At 28.2% G+C, this 23,739-nt stretch overlaps 1 protein-coding gene across 1 annotated transcript in view; it reads right to left on the bottom strand.

The window, feature by feature from the left end:
• LOC107455922 (uncharacterized) overlaps positions 1–16,851 on the bottom strand; it is a 62,079-nt gene extending 45,228 nt beyond the window's left edge. The window contains exon 1 of the mRNA XM_016073650.3: positions 16,613–16,851. Coding sequence (XP_015929136.1) covers positions 16,613–16,733 — 121 coding nt within the window. The 5' untranslated portion in view covers positions 16,734–16,851. The remainder of the gene's footprint in view (positions 1–16,612) is intronic.
• Between the last annotated feature and the right edge of the window lie 6,888 nt (positions 16,852–23,739).

Genomic DNA, 23,739 nt, shown 5'->3' with positions numbered 1-23,739 from the left:
AATTATTGGCGTTAGATACAAATTGGAATAAAAAAATAAAAATTTTGTACTAAAAAGCTAAATTAAAGTAGAGATGTTATGTATTTATTCGTCTAAGAGAAACGTAAAAAATACCCATATTATTATTGACGAAAACGATGCTTAACTAATTTTGATAATCGGTACTTCTGGTATATCATATTTTATTTCATATCCGGCGTTGAACAACCTGATCTAAATCTAAGTTTACGACTATAAATGTTCAGCTCAGTAGCCTGGTAATTTTGAACCAAATCCAGAAGACAAAGTAACTTCTGGGTCTACAACGAAGTACTCTTCGTAGAGGACTTTTTGGTGGAGCGAACTCGCATATGCGTTGCATAGAGAGGAAAACCACGAAAACATCTTATGGTTAGCCCGACGGAAAAAGGGATTCGAACTCATGACCCGTTTACCGCTGAGGATATTTCATGTCTTCACTATGGTCTGTTCGATCTGGGAGCAGAATTTGGATCGACCAGCCATTGGTGGGATCGAACCTGGGTCACCTGATTGGGAAGCGTGCTCTCCATCCCCTGAGCCACCGGGGCTCAGTAGTATAACATTAATTGATGTTTTTTTAATAGGTACCAAATATACTAATATTGATACTGGGATACCTACAGCAGATCCTACGGATTTTTTTTTTCGGCCCTCCAAAATTTAATAAGTGCGGAGAAAATAGCTGATTATGGAAATTTTCGACAATCAGGAGTTAACCTCAAGGGATAGCATTGTGCTGAAAGCTGCTAAATATAATTAAACTTTATTTTGAAGGGATGGTCTTTTAAATATTTTTTTCCTAAATCTGGTGACATAAACCACCGAAAAGAGTAAAAAATTTTTTAATTGTTTTAGTTTTATTATGTGTCTCTCAGTTTAGTGCATGATTTCATCGTGTTCATTAACACCGATTTATTGATTATTCATTTTTATTAACCTTGTACGAAAAACGGATATTCTGCAAATATTTAATGTATTTTAGCATTTTAATGAAAAACAAAAAGTTAGGAAATGATTCCTCAAATATTAAGTCTTTCATAGAATCATTTGTTTTAAAAAATTGTATTTATTTTTAACATTTTAAAACGTTTTCTATAAGAACTTTAGAATAATTCTGAAAAATATGTTAAAATTGGATTTTAAATTTTGCTTGAACGATTGCACTAAAAATATTTATTATCCAACTATATATTTTTGTAAAATATCGAAATAATAAAAATATTCTGGAAGATTTGAGACTGATTTCTTAAATGAGACATTTACAGGAATCGGTTGAAAAAAGAATTTCGTTTTATACTTTAAAATTTGGTTTTTTTAAACAGAATATCAAACAGACCAAGACAATTTTTGAATAAGAAGAAACTATCTTCTAATACATTTTGAAGTGTACAATTTGAAAGCAGATTTTGATAGATGTAGCTCTAAGAGAAGAAGTATGATCAAAACTACCAGAATATAGTAAAATACGTTTCTGATTCAATGGGAACAACTTACCGAGACTTCGGTAATGATAAAATAAAAAATAAAATATAGTTTTATAAGATATGATACTAAGAGCATGGAATAAATTCGGTTAAATTTAATTTTCAGTTTTGTATTTTTAACAAAATGTGCTGCAATAAGAACTGTAATTTTGAAAACTGAAATTTCTGGTAAACCATTACCTTGTGAATACAAAAACCATCAAATGTTTGGTTTAAATACCGAATAATTCGGTTTTATATTTTTATTTTTATTTACTTATTTATTTTTTTACCTGAAATGCTATTACCATGCACTAAGGTAAATTTTACCTGAATTTTCTCTGTGCACTTATAAAAGTAAATATCTAGTTTTAAAATCATATGATTATATAGAAAAAAACTAAAAAATAAAATAGCTTTAGTCCACTACAGTAAATGTACGATACATCGATTTTAGATAAACGGGTACTCTTCCAGATATAGTTAGTTCCGTGTTATGGCTATCGATATCTGATACAAAACTAATTACTCCGAAAGAACAGAGATAGTGAAGGAAAATTGTGAATTTTGAAAAATATCATCAAAATAAGGTGATATTTTATATGTCTGAAAAGCCGATCACACAATCTAATTTTAGAATAAAGCGAAAGTCTTGAAAAATTCAAAAATCTAGTAAGTAGTTTTACTTTTGCGGAATGTTTAGAGCAGTTTTTTGCACTAAGAACAATTTTAGGACCCATACTGGGCCCCCAGTAGGGCCCAGTATGGGTCCTACATGAACATCCATCGAGGGACCAATATTGGGATGTCTAGATTTTTTAATATTCGTCCTATATAGGGCCAATATCTGCCTGTATAGAGCCTATATTGGCTGAATAATGAAACTAAAGGTTGGTTGCTAAGTGGCTGAAAAATATTGGGTGAATTGAAAAATTCTATACAGGGCCAATATTAGAAAATAACGGCACTTTGAACACTTTTTTAGCCACGATTCGTGAATATTGATCCAGTGAGGGCCCAAGTTATTTTGCTGCTTGGGTAGTAGTTACGAGAATTCATTTATCTTTAAAAAAATGATAAACGAAAAAAGACTTTTCGCTATTCATTATCTTGCATGTTGGTATAAATATTATATAATTTTCGTTATCACGCGGAGAAAAAAAATCTGGTAAATTTACCATGCTGTATTAAAATGATATTTCTGGTAAAAAAAACAAACTATAAATTTTGTAAAGAAAGCCAAAATATATGGTATTTATACCATTTATTTGATTAATTTGTCATTCATTTAATACGGCAACGGTTAATCGGAAATTTTGGTTTTCAAAATTATAGTTCTTATTACTACACATTTAGTAAAGAAATACAAAACTGAAAAGTAAATTTAACAGAATAAATGGTTTTTATGCCATGCTCTAAGGCATCATGATAAAATATTTAATTTAAATAATGATAAAATATTTAATTAAACCATATTTAATTGTTAATTTTACCAAAGTCATTTCCAATGCGCTTCAGTAAAAGTTACCGATCTTTCTGGTGTTGCCATAGAGCCACATTCTGATAGTTTTGACCATACTCTTTTTCCTCCTCAGTGCATGATAATATAAATACATCAAAGCATTTTGCATCTTTGCTTAAGGCGTTTTTTATCATTTTCATTTTTATACTGTTACCCTTGTAGCAAAAACAACAATCGCTGACATTTACAAAAATATAACGTTTACTTAGATTGAAATATACAATAATATTCTAGCACATTTTCTCAAAAGTTATTTTTTCCAAGGCTACCTCACAAAAACAATTTTTAGATCATAGCAAAAGTACAATAGATTTTTGGGAGAGTAAAAATATTTCTAAAAAATAAATGATGAAGACTTTCGCTTTAGTTAAGTTAATTTTGCGAAAAAGTAAGACAGATTAAAATAACGTATTTAAACATGATATTTCAGATTGAACTTCAGTACGGATTACTTTACGAGTGGGTTATTATAAAAGAAAGGCAATTTAAAAATAGAATTGCAAGTTTAACAAGAGTATATAAAAGAAAAGAATTTTTAAACAACTATTTTTCGAAGAGAGTTTATTTTTTTTGTAATTCATCGGTTTTTATTTTCATATTTATAATTTTTTTATTTAGTGACTTTAATAGTTATATACTGATTTTAAATTACACTGATTTTTTCTATAGAAAAAATACAAGTTAATTCTTTTCAAATTTTCTGTAAGAACATTTAGTTTATAAACGCATATCATTAGTAGTTTGTAAACGCATATCATTTGCTTTTCAATATTTCAGTTTTCAACTTAATGCTTCAAAACTTCTGTTAATAAGATAACGCTTCATTAAAAAAAAAACATATATCTTTTAAATATCACAAAAATAGAGTTTTGTTTAAAAGATTGTGTTTGTGTAAACGAATGTCAAAACATCCCATTTCCTAAAATTAAATTTTTGAATAAAGCGAAATATTTCGAGGTTATTGGCCATATAATTTGGCTATATAAGTATATATAAGTTGCATGCAAAATTATTGCCACAATAAAAAGAATTTCGATGCAATTCTTAGAAAAACAGGAATGTAGAGTTTCCTTATAGTTTAAGATAAGACCTAATACTTTTGTATTAATAAAAAAATTATATATAGGCTTAAACTGATTCTGTTAATGAATTCTTTTACGGAAACAACTAAAAACCTATTTGATATTGCGTAAACGGTTTTATTTATTTACTTATTTTTTCAATTTCACTAATATATAAATCACAAAAGTCAGTAACTGAGATCAGTTAAAGTAATAAGTTTTAAGAAGAAGTAGCAATAGAGGTCTAATCAAATCTAAATATCAAACAAAACTTGAATCCATCAAATCAAATTTAGTTCTTTAAAATCGACAAGAATAAGTTCTGTTTAGTATCAATATTCAATGCTACTCTTGGTGGTATCCTGAGTTTATGTTTATTCGATTAATTTCTATGTTTTATTTAACTGTATTAATTTTATTCAGTTAAGACAATGATGAAAATGTATTGAATGGAGAGATTTACATGAAGAAATATACGGTTTAAATGGATAATTTTATAGTAAAGAATATTGGTATTACTTGTGTCTTGATAAAGTAGAAAAATTCAAAAACAATTTGATTCAAATTAAATATTTTCATAAAACTTTTTGGATTAGTTTTAAGACAAATTTAAAATTTTTAAAATTTCAGATTTATTCTATTTAAATGTAATGTATTAAGTAGAAGTGGAATTGATTATTACTATGCTAAGTGATCATGATTAGTATACTGTGATTTTTTCTCAGCTGTTAGGAACTTGCAGCTTTTTCTCGAAAAGAAAAGAAAAACATTTATTAAGTGTTTGACTCACACTTTAAAGTGAACTTAAAAGAAACGGTTAAGGTGAACTTTTTTAAGCCTTGACCTATTTTTTAGCTGATAATAACACTTTCTCACTGTTAAGTTTTTTTTTTTTTTAATAAAAAAAACTTTTAGCTAGGAGAAAATAAAACACCCTTGAACACCCGCGAATAAAAATTCCATTCTTTGTAAGTCTATTTTATGAGACTAAGCAGAAAAAAGAACTTTTGGGATGTTTATTTTGTGAGTAAAAAAATAATTAAATAAATTTTTTAAATCAAATTTATCATACATTTTTCAAACATGTGCTGTCATTTCAAGTACAATTATAAAGCACTGGCTGAATCTCAATATTAAAGACCAAAGACATCATTAAGAAATTAAAATTTGATATGTTTGTATACGTATATTCTAAGCAAAATATTAGAAGCCGAAATGGGGAGAAAAAAGAGATTATACTGAGTAAAAAAGTGTTTTCCAAAACTGAGCAAAAATGTGTGAAAATAATTAAATAAATTTTTTAAATCAAATTTATCATACATTTTTCAAAATTTTGATTTTTGGTTTTCAAATTCGACTTTATTTGTTTCGAAATTATTTTCACACATTTTTGCTCAATTTTGGAAAACACTTTTTTACTCAGTATAATCTCTTTTTTCTCCCCATTTCGGCTTCTAATATTTTGCTTAGAATATATATTGCTTAGATGTTCAAAATTTTTCCGTAAATTTTTTGAAACTGTCTAAACTATGGCACATAGTATGTTACAGTTGCATGAAGACACATTTGATTTTTAAATATCAATTTTTAAAATAAAAAGGATTGGTGAATAAAAGTAAATTCTTAATTTGCTTTTAAATTGTTACTTTAAACTATTTTAAATTTTTAATTATTTTTTGTAATTAATTTGAAATTTACTATTATTATACATTCAAGTTAGCCTATGCACTATCCAAAATTAAATTGAAAGTTCAAATTTTAACACTACTACTACTACTAATAAAAATACTATACGTATTCAAAATGAGGAATAGTAACCTTTTTTTACAAATTTATAAAAATTGTTCAATTTTATGAAAACTTTCTCTTCTCTCCTCTTTAGTATTTCTCACTAGTATTTCTGTTCTGATATTTTTTCATGATTTTGCATTCAGTTTTTATTTTCTATTTTTAAGCATTGACCCAGCAAAACAATAAATTAAATAGCAATGATAATTTAAAAATTAAGTTCTATGATATTTGTTCTTGCTGTACCCACAACTGAAGCAAATATTTAGAACAAAAGAAAACGTTAATGAGCAGAGTAAAACTACAGAAAATATTGATGTCTGTTTGAAAAATATGTTATAGAAGAAGCTAAATAGAAAGCATTAGCTATGGATAAACATAAGTTTTGACAAAACATTCTGTAGAGACTCAGAATATGTGCTTTAAGATTAATACTTTCATTTAGGTAAATGCTTTTTACAAAGCATCCTTCCAGATTATGCAGTAAAAGAAAAATTCATTTAAATAAAACGCAGATAACGAACAAATGAATGCTTAAAAGTAACAATTTGATAATTACCCTATTGGATAAATTGAAAAAAGTAATAAAAGTTTATTTTTTAAAGCTTTTTTTGTTGCCTAAATTCTTGATTTGCTGTTTAAATTTATTATAACTGCCATCGTTTAAATTAAGAAATAAATGCCAGCAGACAGAAATTACCTCAAACCTTAACTAGTTAAATTTCTTTTTTTAAAAAAAGTGCTAAATGAATCCTTTTCCAATGCCTATTAAAATACTAATAAAATAATTTGAAAAACCACCTAAATATTTAGAAATAATGCGCTACGCATTCAAAACGTATTAAAAAGTAAAGCTTTCAGCTGATTGTGGCTGGGGGTCATGGAGTTTAAAACTCTTCAATTTGATGACCAATGATATAATGGTGTTAATAAGGTCGCACTGGCCGTCTTAACTTTTCAGATAAGGTGGACTGATCTGAAACTAATAAAGCTTAAAGCTACCACTGAGGAGGGAACACAGGTGCTTTATAATGACAGCTGAGTGAGACACGGTGGCTCAGGAGATAGAGCACTCGTTTTCGTTATCACGCGGAGAAAAAAAATCTGGTAAATTTACCATGCTGTATTAAAATGATATTTCTGGTAAAAAAAACAAACTATAAATTTTGTAAAGAAAGCCAAAATATATGGTATTTATACCATTTATTTGATTAATTTGTCATTCATTTAATACGGCAACGGTTAATCGGAAATTTTGGTTTTCAAAATTATAGTTCTTATTACTACACATTTAGTAAAGAAATACAAAACTGAAAAGTAAATTTAACAGAATAAATGGTTTTTATGCCATGCTCTAAGGCATCATGATAAAATATTTAATTTAAATAATGATAAAATATTTAATTAAACCATATTTAATTGTTAATTTTACCAAAGTCATTTCCAATGCGCTTCAGTAAAAGTTACCGATCTTTCTGGTGTTGCCATAGAGCCACATTCTGATAGTTTTGACCATACTCTTTTTCCTCCTCAGTGCATGATAATATAAATACATCAAAGCATTTTGCATCTTTGCTTAAGGCGTTTTTTATCATTTTCATTTTTATACTGTTACCCTTGTAGCAAAAACAACAATCGCTGACATTTACAAAAATATAACGTTTACTTAGATTGAAATATACAATAATATTCTAGCACATTTTCTCAAAAGTTATTTTTTCCAAGGCTACCTCACAAAAACAATTTTTAGATCATAGCAAAAGTACAATAGATTTTTGGGAGAGTAAAAATATTTCTAAAAAATAAATGATGAAGACTTTCGCTTTAGTTAAGTTAATTTTGCGAAAAAGTAAGACAGATTAAAATAACGTATTTAAACATGATATTTCAGATTGAACTTCAGTACGGATTACTTTACGAGTGGGTTATTATAAAAGAAAGGCAATTTAAAAATAGAATTGCAAGTTTAACAAGAGTATATAAAAGAAAAGAATTTTTAAACAACTATTTTTCGAAGAGAGTTTATTTTTTTTGTAATTCATCGGTTTTTATTTTCATATTTATAATTTTTTTATTTAGTGACTTTAATAGTTATATACTGATTTTAAATTACACTGATTTTTTCTATAGAAAAAATACAAGTTAATTCTTTTCAAATTTTCTGTAAGAACATTTAGTTTATAAACGCATATCATTAGTAGTTTGTAAACGCATATCATTTGCTTTTCAATATTTCAGTTTTCAACTTAATGCTTCAAAACTTCTGTTAATAAGATAACGCTTCATTAAAAAAAAAACATATATCTTTTAAATATCACAAAAATAGAGTTTTGTTTAAAAGATTGTGTTTGTGTAAACGAATGTCAAAACATCCCATTTCCTAAAATTAAATTTTTGAATAAAGCGAAATATTTCGAGGTTATTGGCCATATAATTTGGCTATATAAGTATATATAAGTTGCATGCAAAATTATTGCCACAATAAAAAGAATTTCGATGCAATTCTTAGAAAAACAGGAATGTAGAGTTTCCTTATAGTTTAAGATAAGACCTAATACTTTTGTATTAATAAAAAAATTATATATAGGCTTAAACTGATTCTGTTAATGAATTCTTTTACGGAAACAACTAAAAACCTATTTGATATTGCGTAAACGGTTTTATTTATTTACTTATTTTTTCAATTTCACTAATATATAAATCACAAAAGTCAGTAACTGAGATCAGTTAAAGTAATAAGTTTTAAGAAGAAGTAGCAATAGAGGTCTAATCAAATCTAAATATCAAACAAAACTTGAATCCATCAAATCAAATTTAGTTCTTTAAAATCGACAAGAATAAGTTCTGTTTAGTATCAATATTCAATGCTACTCTTGGTGGTATCCTGAGTTTATGTTTATTCGATTAATTTCTATGTTTTATTTAACTGTATTAATTTTATTCAGTTAAGACAATGATGAAAATGTATTGAATGGAGAGATTTACATGAAGAAATATACGGTTTAAATGGATAATTTTATAGTAAAGAATATTGGTATTACTTGTGTCTTGATAAAGTAGAAAAATTCAAAAACAATTTGATTCAAATTAAATATTTTCATAAAACTTTTTGGATTAGTTTTAAGACAAATTTAAAATTTTTAAAATTTCAGATTTATTCTATTTAAATGTAATGTATTAAGTAGAAGTGGAATTGATTATTACTATGCTAAGTGATCATGATTAGTATACTGTGATTTTTTCTCAGCTGTTAGGAACTTGCAGCTTTTTCTCGAAAAGAAAAGAAAAACATTTATTAAGTGTTTGACTCACACTTTAAAGTGAACTTAAAAGAAACGGTTAAGGTGAACTTTTTTAAGCCTTGACCTATTTTTTAGCTGATAATAACACTTTCTCACTGTTAAGTTTTTTTTTTTTTTAATAAAAAAAACTTTTAGCTAGGAGAAAATAAAACACCCTTGAACACCCGCGAATAAAAATTCCATTCTTTGTAAGTCTATTTTATGAGACTAAGCAGAAAAAAGAACTTTTGGGATGTTTATTTTGTGAGTAAAAAAATAATTAAATAAATTTTTTAAATCAAATTTATCATACATTTTTCAAACATGTGCTGTCATTTCAAGTACAATTATAAAGCACTGGCTGAATCTCAATATTAAAGACCAAAGACATCATTAAGAAATTAAAATTTGATATGTTTGTATACGTATATTCTAAGCAAAATATTAGAAGCCGAAATGGGGAGAAAAAAGAGATTATACTGAGTAAAAAAGTGTTTTCCAAAACTGAGCAAAAATGTGTGAAAATAATTAAATAAATTTTTTAAATCAAATTTATCATACATTTTTCAAACATGTGCTGTCATTTCAGGTACAATTATAAAGCACTGGCTGAATCTCAATATTAAAGACTAAAGACATCATTAACAAATTAAAATTTGATATGTTTGTATACGTATATTCTAAGCAAAATATTAGAAGCCGAAATGGGGAGAAAAAAGAGATTATACTGAGTAAAAAAGTGTTTTTCAAAATTAAGCAAAAATGTGTGAAAATAATTAAATAAATTTTTTAAATCAAATTTATCATACATTTTTCAAACATGTGCTGTCATTTCAAGTACAATTATAAAGCACTGGCTGAATCTCAATATTAAAGACCAAAGACATCATTAAGAAATTAAAATTTGATATGTTTGTATACGTATATTCTAAGCAAAATATTAGAAGCCGAAATGGGGAGAAAAAAGAGATTATACTGAGTAAAAAAGTGTTTTCCAAAATTGAGCAAAAATGTGTGAAAATAATTTCGAAACAAATAAAGTCGAATTTGAAAACCTTATGTATTCAAACTTGAAATCACTCATTTTTAGGCAAAATGCATTGCCTTAAAAGTGATGTGAAAGGAGAAATGTGTGAGGTACTCGTTCGGCAGGTTTCGAACTAAAGACCTCCGAGATCGTAGTAGGATGCTCTAACCACCATAGCAATACACCCCAGTCCTGGGAGAGTTTGGAAGATTTATATAGTGGTAGTCGCAATGACTCATCATAACATGCATTCCATTCGTTTAAAAGTTAAGATATAGTGAAATAAGCAGAAGAAGAAATATTATATATAATCGATCTTCTTTCTGACTAAGCTATTGATGGGACCATATTTTTAAGTGTAACCCCTTGTGTATAAGTAATAAGTATGCCATGATGTGATATTGCGGCGACTATATTGCAAAAAGCTTCCTGGATCTCTCTCGACAGGAGTGTATAGGTAAACTAATAGAGTTTTCATTCCAAAATTATGATAAAATAACCGGCTGTAGCCTGTTCATCTAATTAACCGTAAAGTTTACGGAAAAGAACGTTTTTTAACTTCACAGTTTTGAAACTGTTTACAATTAGTATGGTCAAAAAACTATGAGTACAAAACTATACGGTTTTTTATCCATTTCAAAACTGTAAAATAGAAATTTAGCTAAGAAATAGTTTATCAGCTTTATAGTGCTGTCATCTATGCTCGAAGAAGTGTATAGTATTATAATAGCCCAGGGTCACAAATCGGGGAGTGCAGAATACTGGAAACTCTCCCTGTGATGAAGAGAATGGAGGAAATATTGTAACTTTAACGGTGGGACTCGATTCCGAGTTCTGTCAGTCATGAGGTTGAGAGATTAGCCCTCAAACATCAAGTATTGATTGACAAGTATGTTTTTTTTCGCATGTTTTCTTTCCTGATGCCATCACAGTTTGATTTCCGGACGATTATTGTAAGGTATTATCATTTGTTACTAAATTTTGATTTATGAAACAAAGTAAAATTTGTGGGAACCCCCTGATTGTTTTGAATTTTCTTTTATAAAGAACGAAAACTACTTAGAAAATTGCTTGAACTTTTTAAATTTTTAAGATATTCAAATCAAGCTTTTTTCATTAGTTGCAAAATACCATTTACTACAAAATGAATTTTTTTAAAAATTTTTCTGCCCTTGTGCAGTATAAAAGTACTATCTTAAGTACTTATATCTTGCACAGTTTTTAACGATCTTTTTTTAAATTTTAAATAAATAATTCCGTAATTAATTTCAAATTGCTTCAAAAATTTTAATTGATTTCTAGGAATGTTTTTAAAATTATAGCAAAAAAGCATAAAGCAAAAAAAAAAAAAAAAATTATTTTTTTTTCTTATTATTTTTTTTAATAAAAATTATCCATATCTCCATAAATATTTACTTTAGATTTGTGACTAAAGTAATCGATACAAGTTACAAGTTCATTGCTTGATTTTCTGACAAAAGTTGTTCAAAACTACTCATCTCGGAAGGCTTTAAATCTTATTGCTATGTATGAAAAATTGCATAAACTAAACATCTCTAAAATAATAAATTAATCCTTCAAGTATTTCTTAAGAAAATTAAAAAAAAAATGTCAGAAACTCAAAGTATATATATATATATATATATATATATATATATATATATATATATATATATATATATATATATATATTAAAAGATAGAGACGAAGGGAAATTATTAAAATGCAATATTATTAACAAATATTTTAAAACAGATTTTGTTAAAAAAAATTAGACACACAGCAAATAATTTGATATATATTAGAAAGGAATTTTTTAGATTAATAAACATTGCTTTCAATTATGTAAATAACTATTAAACTAGTCTAAGCATATATCTCTCATGCCGATTGAGTAAAAGTATTCTGTGATCTATCCCATCAAATGCCTTAAACATATAGATTTTTGAACAATAGTTCTAAATCGTCCTGTAAATAGACTAATTTCCTTATTGCTAAATTAATCAGAACATGAAAGTTATCTGGAAAAAAATGCAGCACAGACAATATCTAGAGAAAAAATAAGGGATAAAAAAAAAGCTTAGTAAAAGACATTTCATATGCGCTAATTAATTGTCAACGTATGAGTGTCACAAACGCGTGTTTTAAATCTGACCGAACGACTTTCATATCCAAGTTTTTATTTTCAACTTACAATTGTCAGCTTCTCACTCCGTTAAGTGTTTAATTTAATGTGTATCTTTTATCAAAACATGTATATAGCCATTAAGTCCTTATAGCTTAAAAAAAGAAGAACTAAGGATTATTAAAATCCTATTAAAAATCAACTAACAATTTTTTTAACTACAAGTTCAAAAAATTATTAGCTAAATATAAAAAGAAACACATACAATTTAATTCATTTAAAAAAAGCGTAATTAAAAAAGTTCAAAAAGTTCATTATCGAGTTCAAAAGTTATCTAAATCGTAAAAACAAAGTTTAATTAAACAAATTATAACAATTTGCATCACTTCCTGAATTGAACTTCATAAATACTAGTTTTTATGTGTTGAATTCCATTTTGTCTGCTAAAAATATAGTTTAACTACTTTGTTTTCCTGCACCAATTTTCTCCCAGACTGAATGGGTGAATATCAATTAGAGCAGAGCATTCTTTTCTACAAATGTTCTTACTCCACGTCTTTCTTTGAATAAAACCCAAGATTAAATAGGTTGCCTTAACTTATTTTAACTTAGTCTAATTAAAATTATAAACCAACCACAGCATTCAAAGATAATAATATAATATTAACAAGTTTTACTTTACTACATGAAATATTGCATTTTATTCTTCCTTAGATTTATATTATAATTGCATTTTATTCTTCCCTAGATTTATGTTCTAATAGCATTTTATTCTTCTTTAAATTTATATTCTAATTGCATTTTATTCTTCCTTAGATTTATATTCTAATTGTATTTTATTCTTCCTTAGATTTATATTCTAATTGTATTTCATTCTTCCTTAGATTTATATTCCAATTGCATTTTATTCTTCCTTAGATTTATATTTTAATTGCATTTTGTACTTCCTTAGATTTATATTCTAATTGCATTTTATTCTTCCTTAGATTTAAATTCTAATTGCATTTTAATATTCGTTATGTTTATATTACACTAGCATTTTATTCATCTTCATATCTCTCAATGCATTTTTTTCCTTCTTTATCTTTATATTTCCTATGAAACTTTATTCTTCGTTACATTTAATTTTATTCTCCGTTAAATTTATACCTTTTGTTGGATTTTATTTTTTCATTTATTTTTGATATCTTACTGTACATTATTTTTCCTTATATTTATGCCCTAATTGTATTTTATTAACCCTTATATTTATATTTCTTATTGTATTTTACTTATTCTTCTTTCCATTTATAGTTTTTTTTTACATTTTATTCTTCCTTATATTTATATTTCTTTTCGAATTTTATGATTTTTTTTTCTTAATAAATTTGTATTGTAAGTTAATTATGGGGAAAACTAGTTATTACACTTTACTAATCACGTTATTTTACTTATGTTATAGATTGTAAAATAAATAAATGAAAATAAAATGTATAATAATTAAAATAAATAAATACTAAAATCTGGTTCATTTCAATTTCATTTTGGTTCATTTCAAATAAAAATTTTGATACAATTTTTAATAATTTATTTAAGCAATTAGTAAGTTGTTTCGAATATAATTTTTTATTTTCACAGAAACTGCTTATGTCTTTTGCTTTCAGAAAAGAAAAACTATTCTTTTCTGATAGCAAACTTTAGTTAGTGCGGGCAACTGGAATAGTTAGGTTTTTTTATCACTCAAAATTTTTCCGTAAATTTTTTGAAACTGTCTAAACTATGGCACATAGTATGTTACAGTTGCATGAAGACACATTTGATTTTTAAATATCAATTTTTAAAATAAAAAGGATTGGTGAATAAAAGTAAATTCTTAATTTGCTTTTAAATTGTTACTTTAAACTATTTTAAATTTTTAATTATTTTTTGTAATTAATTTGAAATTTACTATTATTATACATTCAAGTTAGCCTATGCACTATCCAAAATTAAATTGAAAGTTCAAATTTTAACACTACTACTACTACTAATAAAAATACTATACGTATTCAAAATGAGGAATAGTAACCTTTTTTTACAAATTTATAAAAATTGTTCAATTTTATGAAAACTTTCTCTTCTCTCCTCTTTAGTATTTCTCACTAGTATTTCTGTTCTGATATTTTTTCATGATTTTGCATTCAGTTTTTATTTTCTATTTTTAAGCATTGACCCAGCAAAACAATAAATTAAATAGCAATGATAATTTAAAAATTAAGTTCTATGATATTTGTTCTTGCTGTACCCACAACTGAAGCAAATATTTAGAACAAAAGAAAACGTTAATGAGCAGAGTAAAACTACAGAAAATATTGATGTCTGTTTGAAAAATATGTTATAGAAGAAGCTAAATAGAAAGCATTAGCTATGGATAAACATAAGTTTTGACAAAACATTCTGTAGAGACTCAGAATATGTGCTTTAAGATTAATACTTTCATTTAGGTAAATGCTTTTTACAAAGCATCCTTCCAGATTATGCAGTAAAAGAAAAATTCATTTAAATAAAACGCAGATAACGAACAAATGAATGCTTAAAAGTAACAATTTGATAATTACCCTATTGGATAAATTGAAAAAAGTAATAAAAGTTTATTTTTTAAAGCTTTTTTTGTTGCCTAAATTCTTGATTTGCTGTTTAAATTTATTATAACTGCCATCGTTTAAATTAAGAAATAAATGCCAGCAGACAGAAATTACCTCAAACCTTAACTAGTTAAATTTCTTTTTTTAAAAAAAGTGCTAAATGAATCCTTTTCCAATGCCTATTAAAATACTAATAAAATAATTTGAAAAACCACCTAAATATTTAGAAATAATGCGCTACGCATTCAAAACGTATTAAAAAGTAAAGCTTTCAGCTGATTGTGGCTGGGGGTCATGGAGTTTAAAACTCTTCAATTTGATGACCAATGATATAATGGTGTTAATAAGGTCGCACTGGCCGTCTTAACTTTTCAGATAAGGTGGACTGATCTGAAACTAATAAAGCTTAAAGCTACCACTGAGGAGGGAACACAGGTGCTTTATAATGACAGCTGAGTGAGACACGGTGGCTCAGGAGATAGAGCACTCGCCTCTCAAAGGGATGACACAGGTTCGAATCCCAACAATGGCTGGTCAATACGAATTCTGCACCTAGCTCGCACCGACCACAGTGCTAACATAAAATATCTTCAGTGGTTGACGGATCATAGGTTAGAATCCACTCCTCGTTGAGCTAACCGTGAGTGGTTTTCGTGGTTTTCCTCTCCATGTAACTCAAATGCGAGTTAGTTCCATCAGAAAGTCTTCCGCGAAAGCAAGTTTTCACCAATATTTCATCCAGGAGATTCCTTCGCTTCTGGAATGGGTTTCAAAATTAGAAGGCTACGGAGATGAACATTGGTAGTCGTGAAGTCAAAATTGGGTCGGCTGTTCAACGGTTATAAAATAAAATAAAATAACAGCTGAGTTCCTTAACAGCTGTACTGCTAGCAATGTTTTAACTTATAGTTTCTCGCAATAAATATAATTATTTCTCCTACAATGGAATAAACTGAAACTGATTTCTTAATTTTTTTTGGCAATGTATTGCCCGCTGAAAATAGAATATAGAAGAAAAAAATTATATGTGAAAAAACAGATTTCTATACATAAAAATGTTCAGAAATTATATTATCTGACATGTCTGGGGCATGCGAATATTCATATTGAGCATGCATTTTTTTTTCTTACATGCCCGGTTGGGCATATAATTATGTAATCTTAAATGCTCTAAAGCACCGATTATCAATAGATACATCCAAATACTTTGGTTAAATAAGCATAAGAAAAAGATGTTTGGGCTTGCAGAAGTTTTATTCAGGCATGCATTTTGTTGACTAATGTGCCCGCAGTTAAAAATTTTAAGTTTTTTTGAACCCTGATGCATAACTACGTATAAAACGTTTTGGCCGAACTGGGCGTTCCAAGACCCCAGAGGGGAAAAAAAAAACCTGAATACCATAATTTTGACTGGACATGAATGGAACCGAAATGGTTAAATAGAGAACCCACAGAGGTTTAGTCCCATTTCATTAATATACCAAATTGAATAAACAAAAATCAACTCTTTTTAGAAAAGATAATGTTTTTTAAGCCACTGATAGTTAAAAATGCGAGCATGATTATTATCTAACTTTATAATGCAACAGACTGTACTTTGTCAGTCTGTTATAAACAAAGGAGCTCTCCATGTGACTATTATTTTCTCCCCCATAAAGCTTTTTTTTTCCATCAGGAATTTTGGTAACATAATACTAATGAGCACAATCATAATGAATTACCTTTAAGTATTTTTTTGAAAGACTTGGCGAGTTCTTTGGACAGGTCGTATATATAAAGCAGGACGTCAAAGCTCGTTTCCGCCGCCAAGTCCGGACGATCCAGTTCTCCAGCGTTGTCCATGATGATTCTGATTCTAGCAAATCATTACCGGCGTCAAAACTCCTGATTTTCGCCACGGGACGACGCCCTCTTGTGGAGAGGTATCATCCTTCTTCCCATCCGAAAACAAGAAGCGACGATGTGAACGAGGATGGGAAAAAAATAGAGAGGTGTTCTTTTAAAAAACAGAAAAATAGGTATTTTTGGAAATTGTTGGGGGAGGAAGACGGAGAATAGAATGTAAACATTCAGTTGCTCTTCTTATTATAATGGAGCCACGACAAACTTTGTCGAAAAGGGGCTTATAGTTCTTTCACTCTAAAACTGCGATATTTTCTATCATGACTCACAAATCGTATGTATCATTCATCGGCAGGTTACACTGCTTACGCTATATTACGAAGGACGCAACTCAAAGTAAATATGTGAAGTTATAACTTTTGTGGCGTCCCATCCAAATATAGTGGAGCAAAAACCTCGCCGCAACAAATTGCTAGAGCAATTTTTTTGAGCTTATGTTTTGACCGATTATCATAACAGACATTTATTTTATTATGTAATGAGAGCAAAAATTCAGCTGATAAAATACTGAGATCAGCCGATAGCGTTGAGATGGATGAGTATACAAAAGAATCTCATTTCTTTTTTTTTGTCGAACTAATTGGGAACTACCGAAATTCCAGTTTAAAAGAGATGAAGTGGTCGTGGGGGAAAATGCAATGGAATTTTTATCTCCTACCTTGCACAGTAAAATCTTAAAAATGCTCCATCGTGTTTCCAATATCTTTTCAAATCGAATGATCTTTTCTCACGATTTATCACAATTTGAATTCACGTGATTTTGATACTACGCCTAATTGTGTTGTCTTCCAATCGTGCCTTCGCGTAAACATATTTTATTTTATAACGGTCGTTGAACAGCCGACCCAATTTTGGGTTTACGACTACCAATGTTCAACTCCGGAGCCTTGTAATTTTGAACCCAATCCAGAAAACAAGGGAACTCCTAGATCAAGTATCGGAACAGTAAGGGGACTTTCTTTCCTTTTTTTTTCTTCCTTCCAGACACGGTAAGGGAACTGTAACCCTTGGTCCGTCTACCACTGAGGATATTATACGTCAGTACTGTGGTCTGAGCAAGCCGGGTGCGGAATTCGAATCGGCAAGCCAAGACTGGGATTCGAACCTGGGTGGAATCCCAGCGATTAAAAGGCAAGCGCTCTATTCCCTAAAATCCCACCAAACGTATTGGTGATTTTCCAATCAAAGAATTTAGGCATTTTCCCCCTCCCCTAAGCATATTTATCGTTACACTCACTATATCGTTACACGAATTCAGGCAAATCGTAGTTGTCAACTCTTATTGAACCACAAAGCAAACATGTTTTTTACAGCTTTATTTATAAACACTGTGTTTCGAGATTCGAGTGATGTACCCCTCATTTAGGTAAAAAAAAAAAATAGTATTACGTTTCAATACACGATTGCATTATCAAGTTTTCAGAGTTTTATTTGCAGTTTTAAATTCTAACACACTTTTACTAATAAGTTTCTAACAAAACTCAGAAATTCGCATTGCAGACTAACCGAGCATTTTGCATTTGAGCCAACTTAGTGCAAAAATTTCTACTCTGTAAACAACTTTAACATTGAATAAAAAGGAAGAAAACTGCAAGAAAAACATAAGCCTGTAATTTTTTTTTCCAATATAAACAACAGGTGAAAGACAGTCATTAAGCGTCGCAAATATTTACTTGGTAAAATAATTTCGTTTCCGCGATAAAACGCTTTATTTAAGATCTAATAAGCCGTAACGCAATATATTTGGTGCATTGTGGGCTGATATCACTTAAGTAATTTTGAAACTTTCCTAACGTGTTAAGAAAGTACAAAACACCACGTATAAAGTTTAATAATGGTTTTTGCCAATTAAATGAATGGGAAAGGTAAGAAATACCTATTTCCGCTTATCTACGATTTCGTCCATTTCTACTTATTTTGCCTGCATGGATACAAGCAACATTATGACTTATCACATTATTTCAATTTACAGTGTTCTTTTTCTTTAAATCTTAATTTTTTTATACCTATATAAAAACGAAAAAAAAGAGGTATCAATGCTAAATTTGCAACAAAGTTTTAGTGTAATAAACATTTATTACAGAATAATCAGTGAGAAATTAAAAGAAATCTATGTCTGACTCAGGGATGAGATTAGCCAAAAGGTAAAAAAGCTGAATTTCCACGATAGTAAATTTTACGCAAGCGCAACCCTTTAATAATAAATTCCGGACAGTTTAAGGTAATAAATAATGTGCTGACATACAATTGTGTACTAATCTATTATTATATAAATGATTACATTGATACTTAACATTTAGTGAAAATAAAAATTACCAATTGAAAAAATAAAGCTGGAAATTCACATAAGAGACAATTACTACTTGAAAAACTACCTGGTTTAGCAAATTAAAACTACTGAGAATATACATTAATATTTCATTTCTTTTAATAAATACTGTTATTTGATTTATAGCAAATATATCAGTAATATTACTTTTTAAATTATATTGAAAAAAAAAACTATAACAACGGACCGAATCATTAAGTTCATATTATTGTTTAATCTAACTAGAGCCCTCTGAAACATATCAATAACAGTGAAGTAGAAATATATTATTAACTCCTTAACATACAAAAATTGCTATTTTAGTTTGAAAAATTACATGACAATCAGCAACTGTTTAGATAATTGTTTTTTATTTGATAAGAATTTTGCATTTTATAGCATAAATAACAGGAATTATAAATAAAATTTTGATGATGAGTTAATTAACTCTTTCTCCACAAAAAAAAAATTAATTAAATCCCTTCTTAAGTGATTGCTTTCGTTTACTATATCTCTTATGTTTGCTATATTTAGTCGTTAGTTTATCTTCAAATATCTTGTGACAAATCCTATTTTTTCTTCTTTGCAAGCACAGAATGCAGGTTTTGAATATATTCCCTTCCAGTTTCTCTGATGTTGTAACACTTACATATACTAATAATCGTCGTTAGAAAAACATTCACCTTTATAGTAACTAATTTAAAATTTTTTTTTACTTCTTACAAGAATCGCGATAGTTGATCTTAAAATTGCATGAATAGGAATAACAATTATGGATTTTGAAATCACATGAATATGAAACTAGATATACGATTTTGAAAATGAGAAAAAACTGGGATATAGAATTTTTAAAACGCGTAAATACAAATCACGATTCATAATTTTTTGATAGCGTAAATATGAATCATGATGCAAAATTTTTAAATTGCATAAATAAGAAATATGATGTATAATTTTTAGAATGCGAATCCCAATGCCTTTTTTTAAAATCACGAATAAATAAGAAAATCAATGTTTGATATTATAAACCGCATGAGCAAATCAAGACATTGAATTTTAAACTTACGTGAGTATGAATCACTACATAGGTTTTTAAAAAGGCGTAAATACGAATCACAATATCGGATTTTTAAATCTCGTAACTAAGAATAGCAACATACAATATTCAAATCGCGTGAATAAGAATCGCAAAATGCAAATATGAAAAGCTATGTTTGATATTAAAATCGTGTGAATTGAGAATCGAGATATTAGCAGATTCCAGGCTTGGGACCTTTAAAAGGCTTGTCAGAAACAGCGTCGTTTGAACTCCGAAAATCGAATCTATCTGGAGGGCGGGTCAAAAATTCGGAAAATCTTATCTGCTGCGTGTAAAAGGGGAGAAAATAGCTAAAATAAGTAAAAATGAGAAAGAATTGGTAGCTATGTAGTTTGAATTTTCTGTTTCTCTTTTAAAATCGGTGAATTTTCTAAAAAAGGGGAATACTTATAAAAAAAATGAAATTTTTAGAAAATCTGAATTTTTGATAAAAAAGCTGAAATTCAAGAGATAAAAGTGAAAAAAGCGGAAATCCGCTAAAAAGCGGAAAAATCTCATCCCTGCTGACTGAATATTACATTTAATGACCAAACACACATTTCATAGAATGGTCAAAGCAATGAAATCAAGCAGTGTTTCTCATGCAAAAATAAAAGAAGGAAAAATCACTGATCTGAATTAAGGTTCAAAATGTTACACTAAAAATATTTTATTGGTATTCCTTTGAGAATTTTAGAACAGGATATAGAAGGGAATATATATATATATATATATATATATATATATCGAAATTATGAGAATAAGGTAATCAACTTATTATATACTTTAATACGTAAGAAGTAACTAGGTATAAAGAAGTTGTAATAACATTTTCTTTAAGCGTCAAAAATGTGATGATAATGAACCAGCAAAATTAAAGGTATATGTGTGATTTTAAATTTTAATTAGTTGAAGAATCACAATTTTTTTAGAACTAATATATATATATTTTCTTTTTTGTTTGAATTTAAGCAATCAATTCTCACTAGTAATAAAATGCTTAATGGAACAAAAAACTTAATTTTTAGTTCCATTCTTGAAAAATTTCACATAATTATAAAACCAAAGATAAATTCAATTAAATTTTTTTAAATAATTATTTTAGATTAAATTAGTTCCTCATTTTGTTGCTCATCCAAGCATGTCATGCTTTTATGTTCCCTTCAAAAAAGTACAAGAACATGCAATACAGTGAGAGGCTACTTAACTTATAATTAATTTATCATTAATTATAGGGCCAGAATAGCCTGGCTGGTAGAGCGCTGGATCCATGTTCGAGAGATCACGAGTACGATCCCTGCAGAGCAAGGACTCCCCCTGCACAAAATGGCGACAGATGCACGCAAAATCTTTCAGGGTCACAAAGTCCCCCAAGTTCCAATAACAAATCAATACCTCTGGGTGTACTGGATTAGAGTTTGATCGTGCTCTGGTTCAGGTCAAAATTTTTATCTGTGGATGATGGTGTGCGGATATGTCCTCCCTGTAAAACGGTATGAGATGTATATATGTTATTTCCACATCATCCTCAGGAATGTTTCCCAGACCGTCGCCAATAGCCCAATATACAGCTCTAGTGTGACGTAAATAAAAGTACTGTACCGTAATTTATAATTGATAAACCAATTTTTCAATCATAAGATTCAAAACTATTTACATCGTGTCATTTCCGTTTTACATAAAATTAATTTTAAGATTAATCAAATTAAATTTAAATTAAATTAAATTTAAAGATTAAATTTTCTTCTTATTTAGAACAAACACTGCTGAGTCACTCACTTTTCATTTATGAAATCATTACTTTTGGAAAAATTTAAATCTCAGGACAAACTTGTTTTGATTTAATACAATTATTATTGGAATAAATATGATTCAATTCTTTTAATGCCTTCAGCCATTATAAAGTCCATCATACTACATTCGTAAACATTTTAAAAATTATTCAAATAATTTATGAATGCAAAATAGTGATAAATAAAATTTTAGTGCGGCTAGTATCTTAATTGAAATTTTATGCCTTGGTTTAACATGATGTAAACACATTTCAAAAATTATAATTTAATATTTATACCAACATATTTTTTTAAAAAATTTTACTCTTATAATCATAATAATACACAAAAATTTCTAGTCTTTTTTCGGTAAATACTATTTCTAAAAACATAATTTTTTTGTAGAGAAGTATAATATGAGACATTATATAATCTATAAGCAATAGTATTGTTATTTTATTTATCTATTTATTTTTTACTATTTCGAAGAAACAAAAATCATTAAAAAAAATTAGTACCAATATCATCATTTAATATCTTTTTTAAAGTCTATTTAATATCTTTTGAGTTTTTCTGTTCATTGTTGTGTAGGAAAATTTACATAAAAAACAATTTTAATTAGATAATTGATTATTTTATTCAAATCTGCATTTATCTTATTAATTACAAAATAAGCATAACTGATAAGAAAAACATAAGTAATAAAATATACACACTAAAAAAATATTAAGTTCCTTATTTATGAGCCTTATTATAAAATTTTGAGGCCATAATCTAAAAAGATTCGAACCTCAAATCCCTCTACAATGAAACAAACATTGTTTTAACAGCTAAAAACTTAAAATATTCCAGAAATTTCCAGATGCACACAAATCGAAAAATATATTTTGTCAAATGTATTTTAGGAATATACATTATGGAATGTCTGCATTAAATTTAGAAAGGAAAAGATTTATAAGTAAAATGCTTCGCATATTATTTTTGGTTTAAAATCAATTATTAAGCATGTATTTTTTTTTCCTGTGTAGAGGAATTATTTTAATGAATGTGTGTTTATAGCAAACTTACATATTACCATAACTAAGCATCCTTTTTGAAAAATACTAAAAAATTGTATTTCTTTAACAATCGCATATCAACCAATAGTTGAAAATGTTTTTACGAAGCCATTCTGCACATTATGATATGAATGGAAACTAAATAAATATTTTAGTTGAAGTGCAGGACAGAGAGTATAGAGCTCAGAGGAAACATTTCAATAAATAAGGGGGGGGGCGTGGGCTTGAAGAATAAACTACGATCAATTTGTGAAAACAGTTATGTGAGAAATGTGATGTGAGAAAACAGTTATTGATTTCGTTATTCAGTAATTGATAATCAATAATTTATTAGAAAACTTATACTTTCTTTAACAAGCTAAATATTTTATGTTTCATTTCTTCCATAGATATAGTGGCCAGGATAGCGTGGTTATGAGGGCCCTGGACTCACGTTCTTGAGATTGGGCGTTCAAATTCAGTCAGCCGAAGACTCCCCGTGTAGTAAACAGTGACTGGTGCACGTTAAATCTGTCAGGTCACAAAGTCCCCCACGCTCCCATAACAAATTATACATCTGGGGGTACTGGATTGGAGATTGATCATTCTCTGGTTCAGGTCAAAATTATGATCTGTTGGTGAATGAATGGGTCGGTCTTTTAAAACGGGCTGTGACGTATGGGTGTGGCAGAAGTCGAATTCTTGGCCATAGATGGAGCCACTGGAAAAGAACAACAATTGCACCCCCAGT

Source organism: Parasteatoda tepidariorum, chromosome 2 (genome assembly GCF_982258835.1).
Source record: "Parasteatoda tepidariorum strain Cologne lab strain chromosome 2, Ptep-v5.0, whole genome shotgun sequence".
NCBI lineage: Eukaryota > Metazoa > Arthropoda > Arachnida > Araneae > Theridiidae > Parasteatoda > Parasteatoda tepidariorum.
This window is presented reverse-complemented; position numbering and strand designations above follow the sequence as displayed.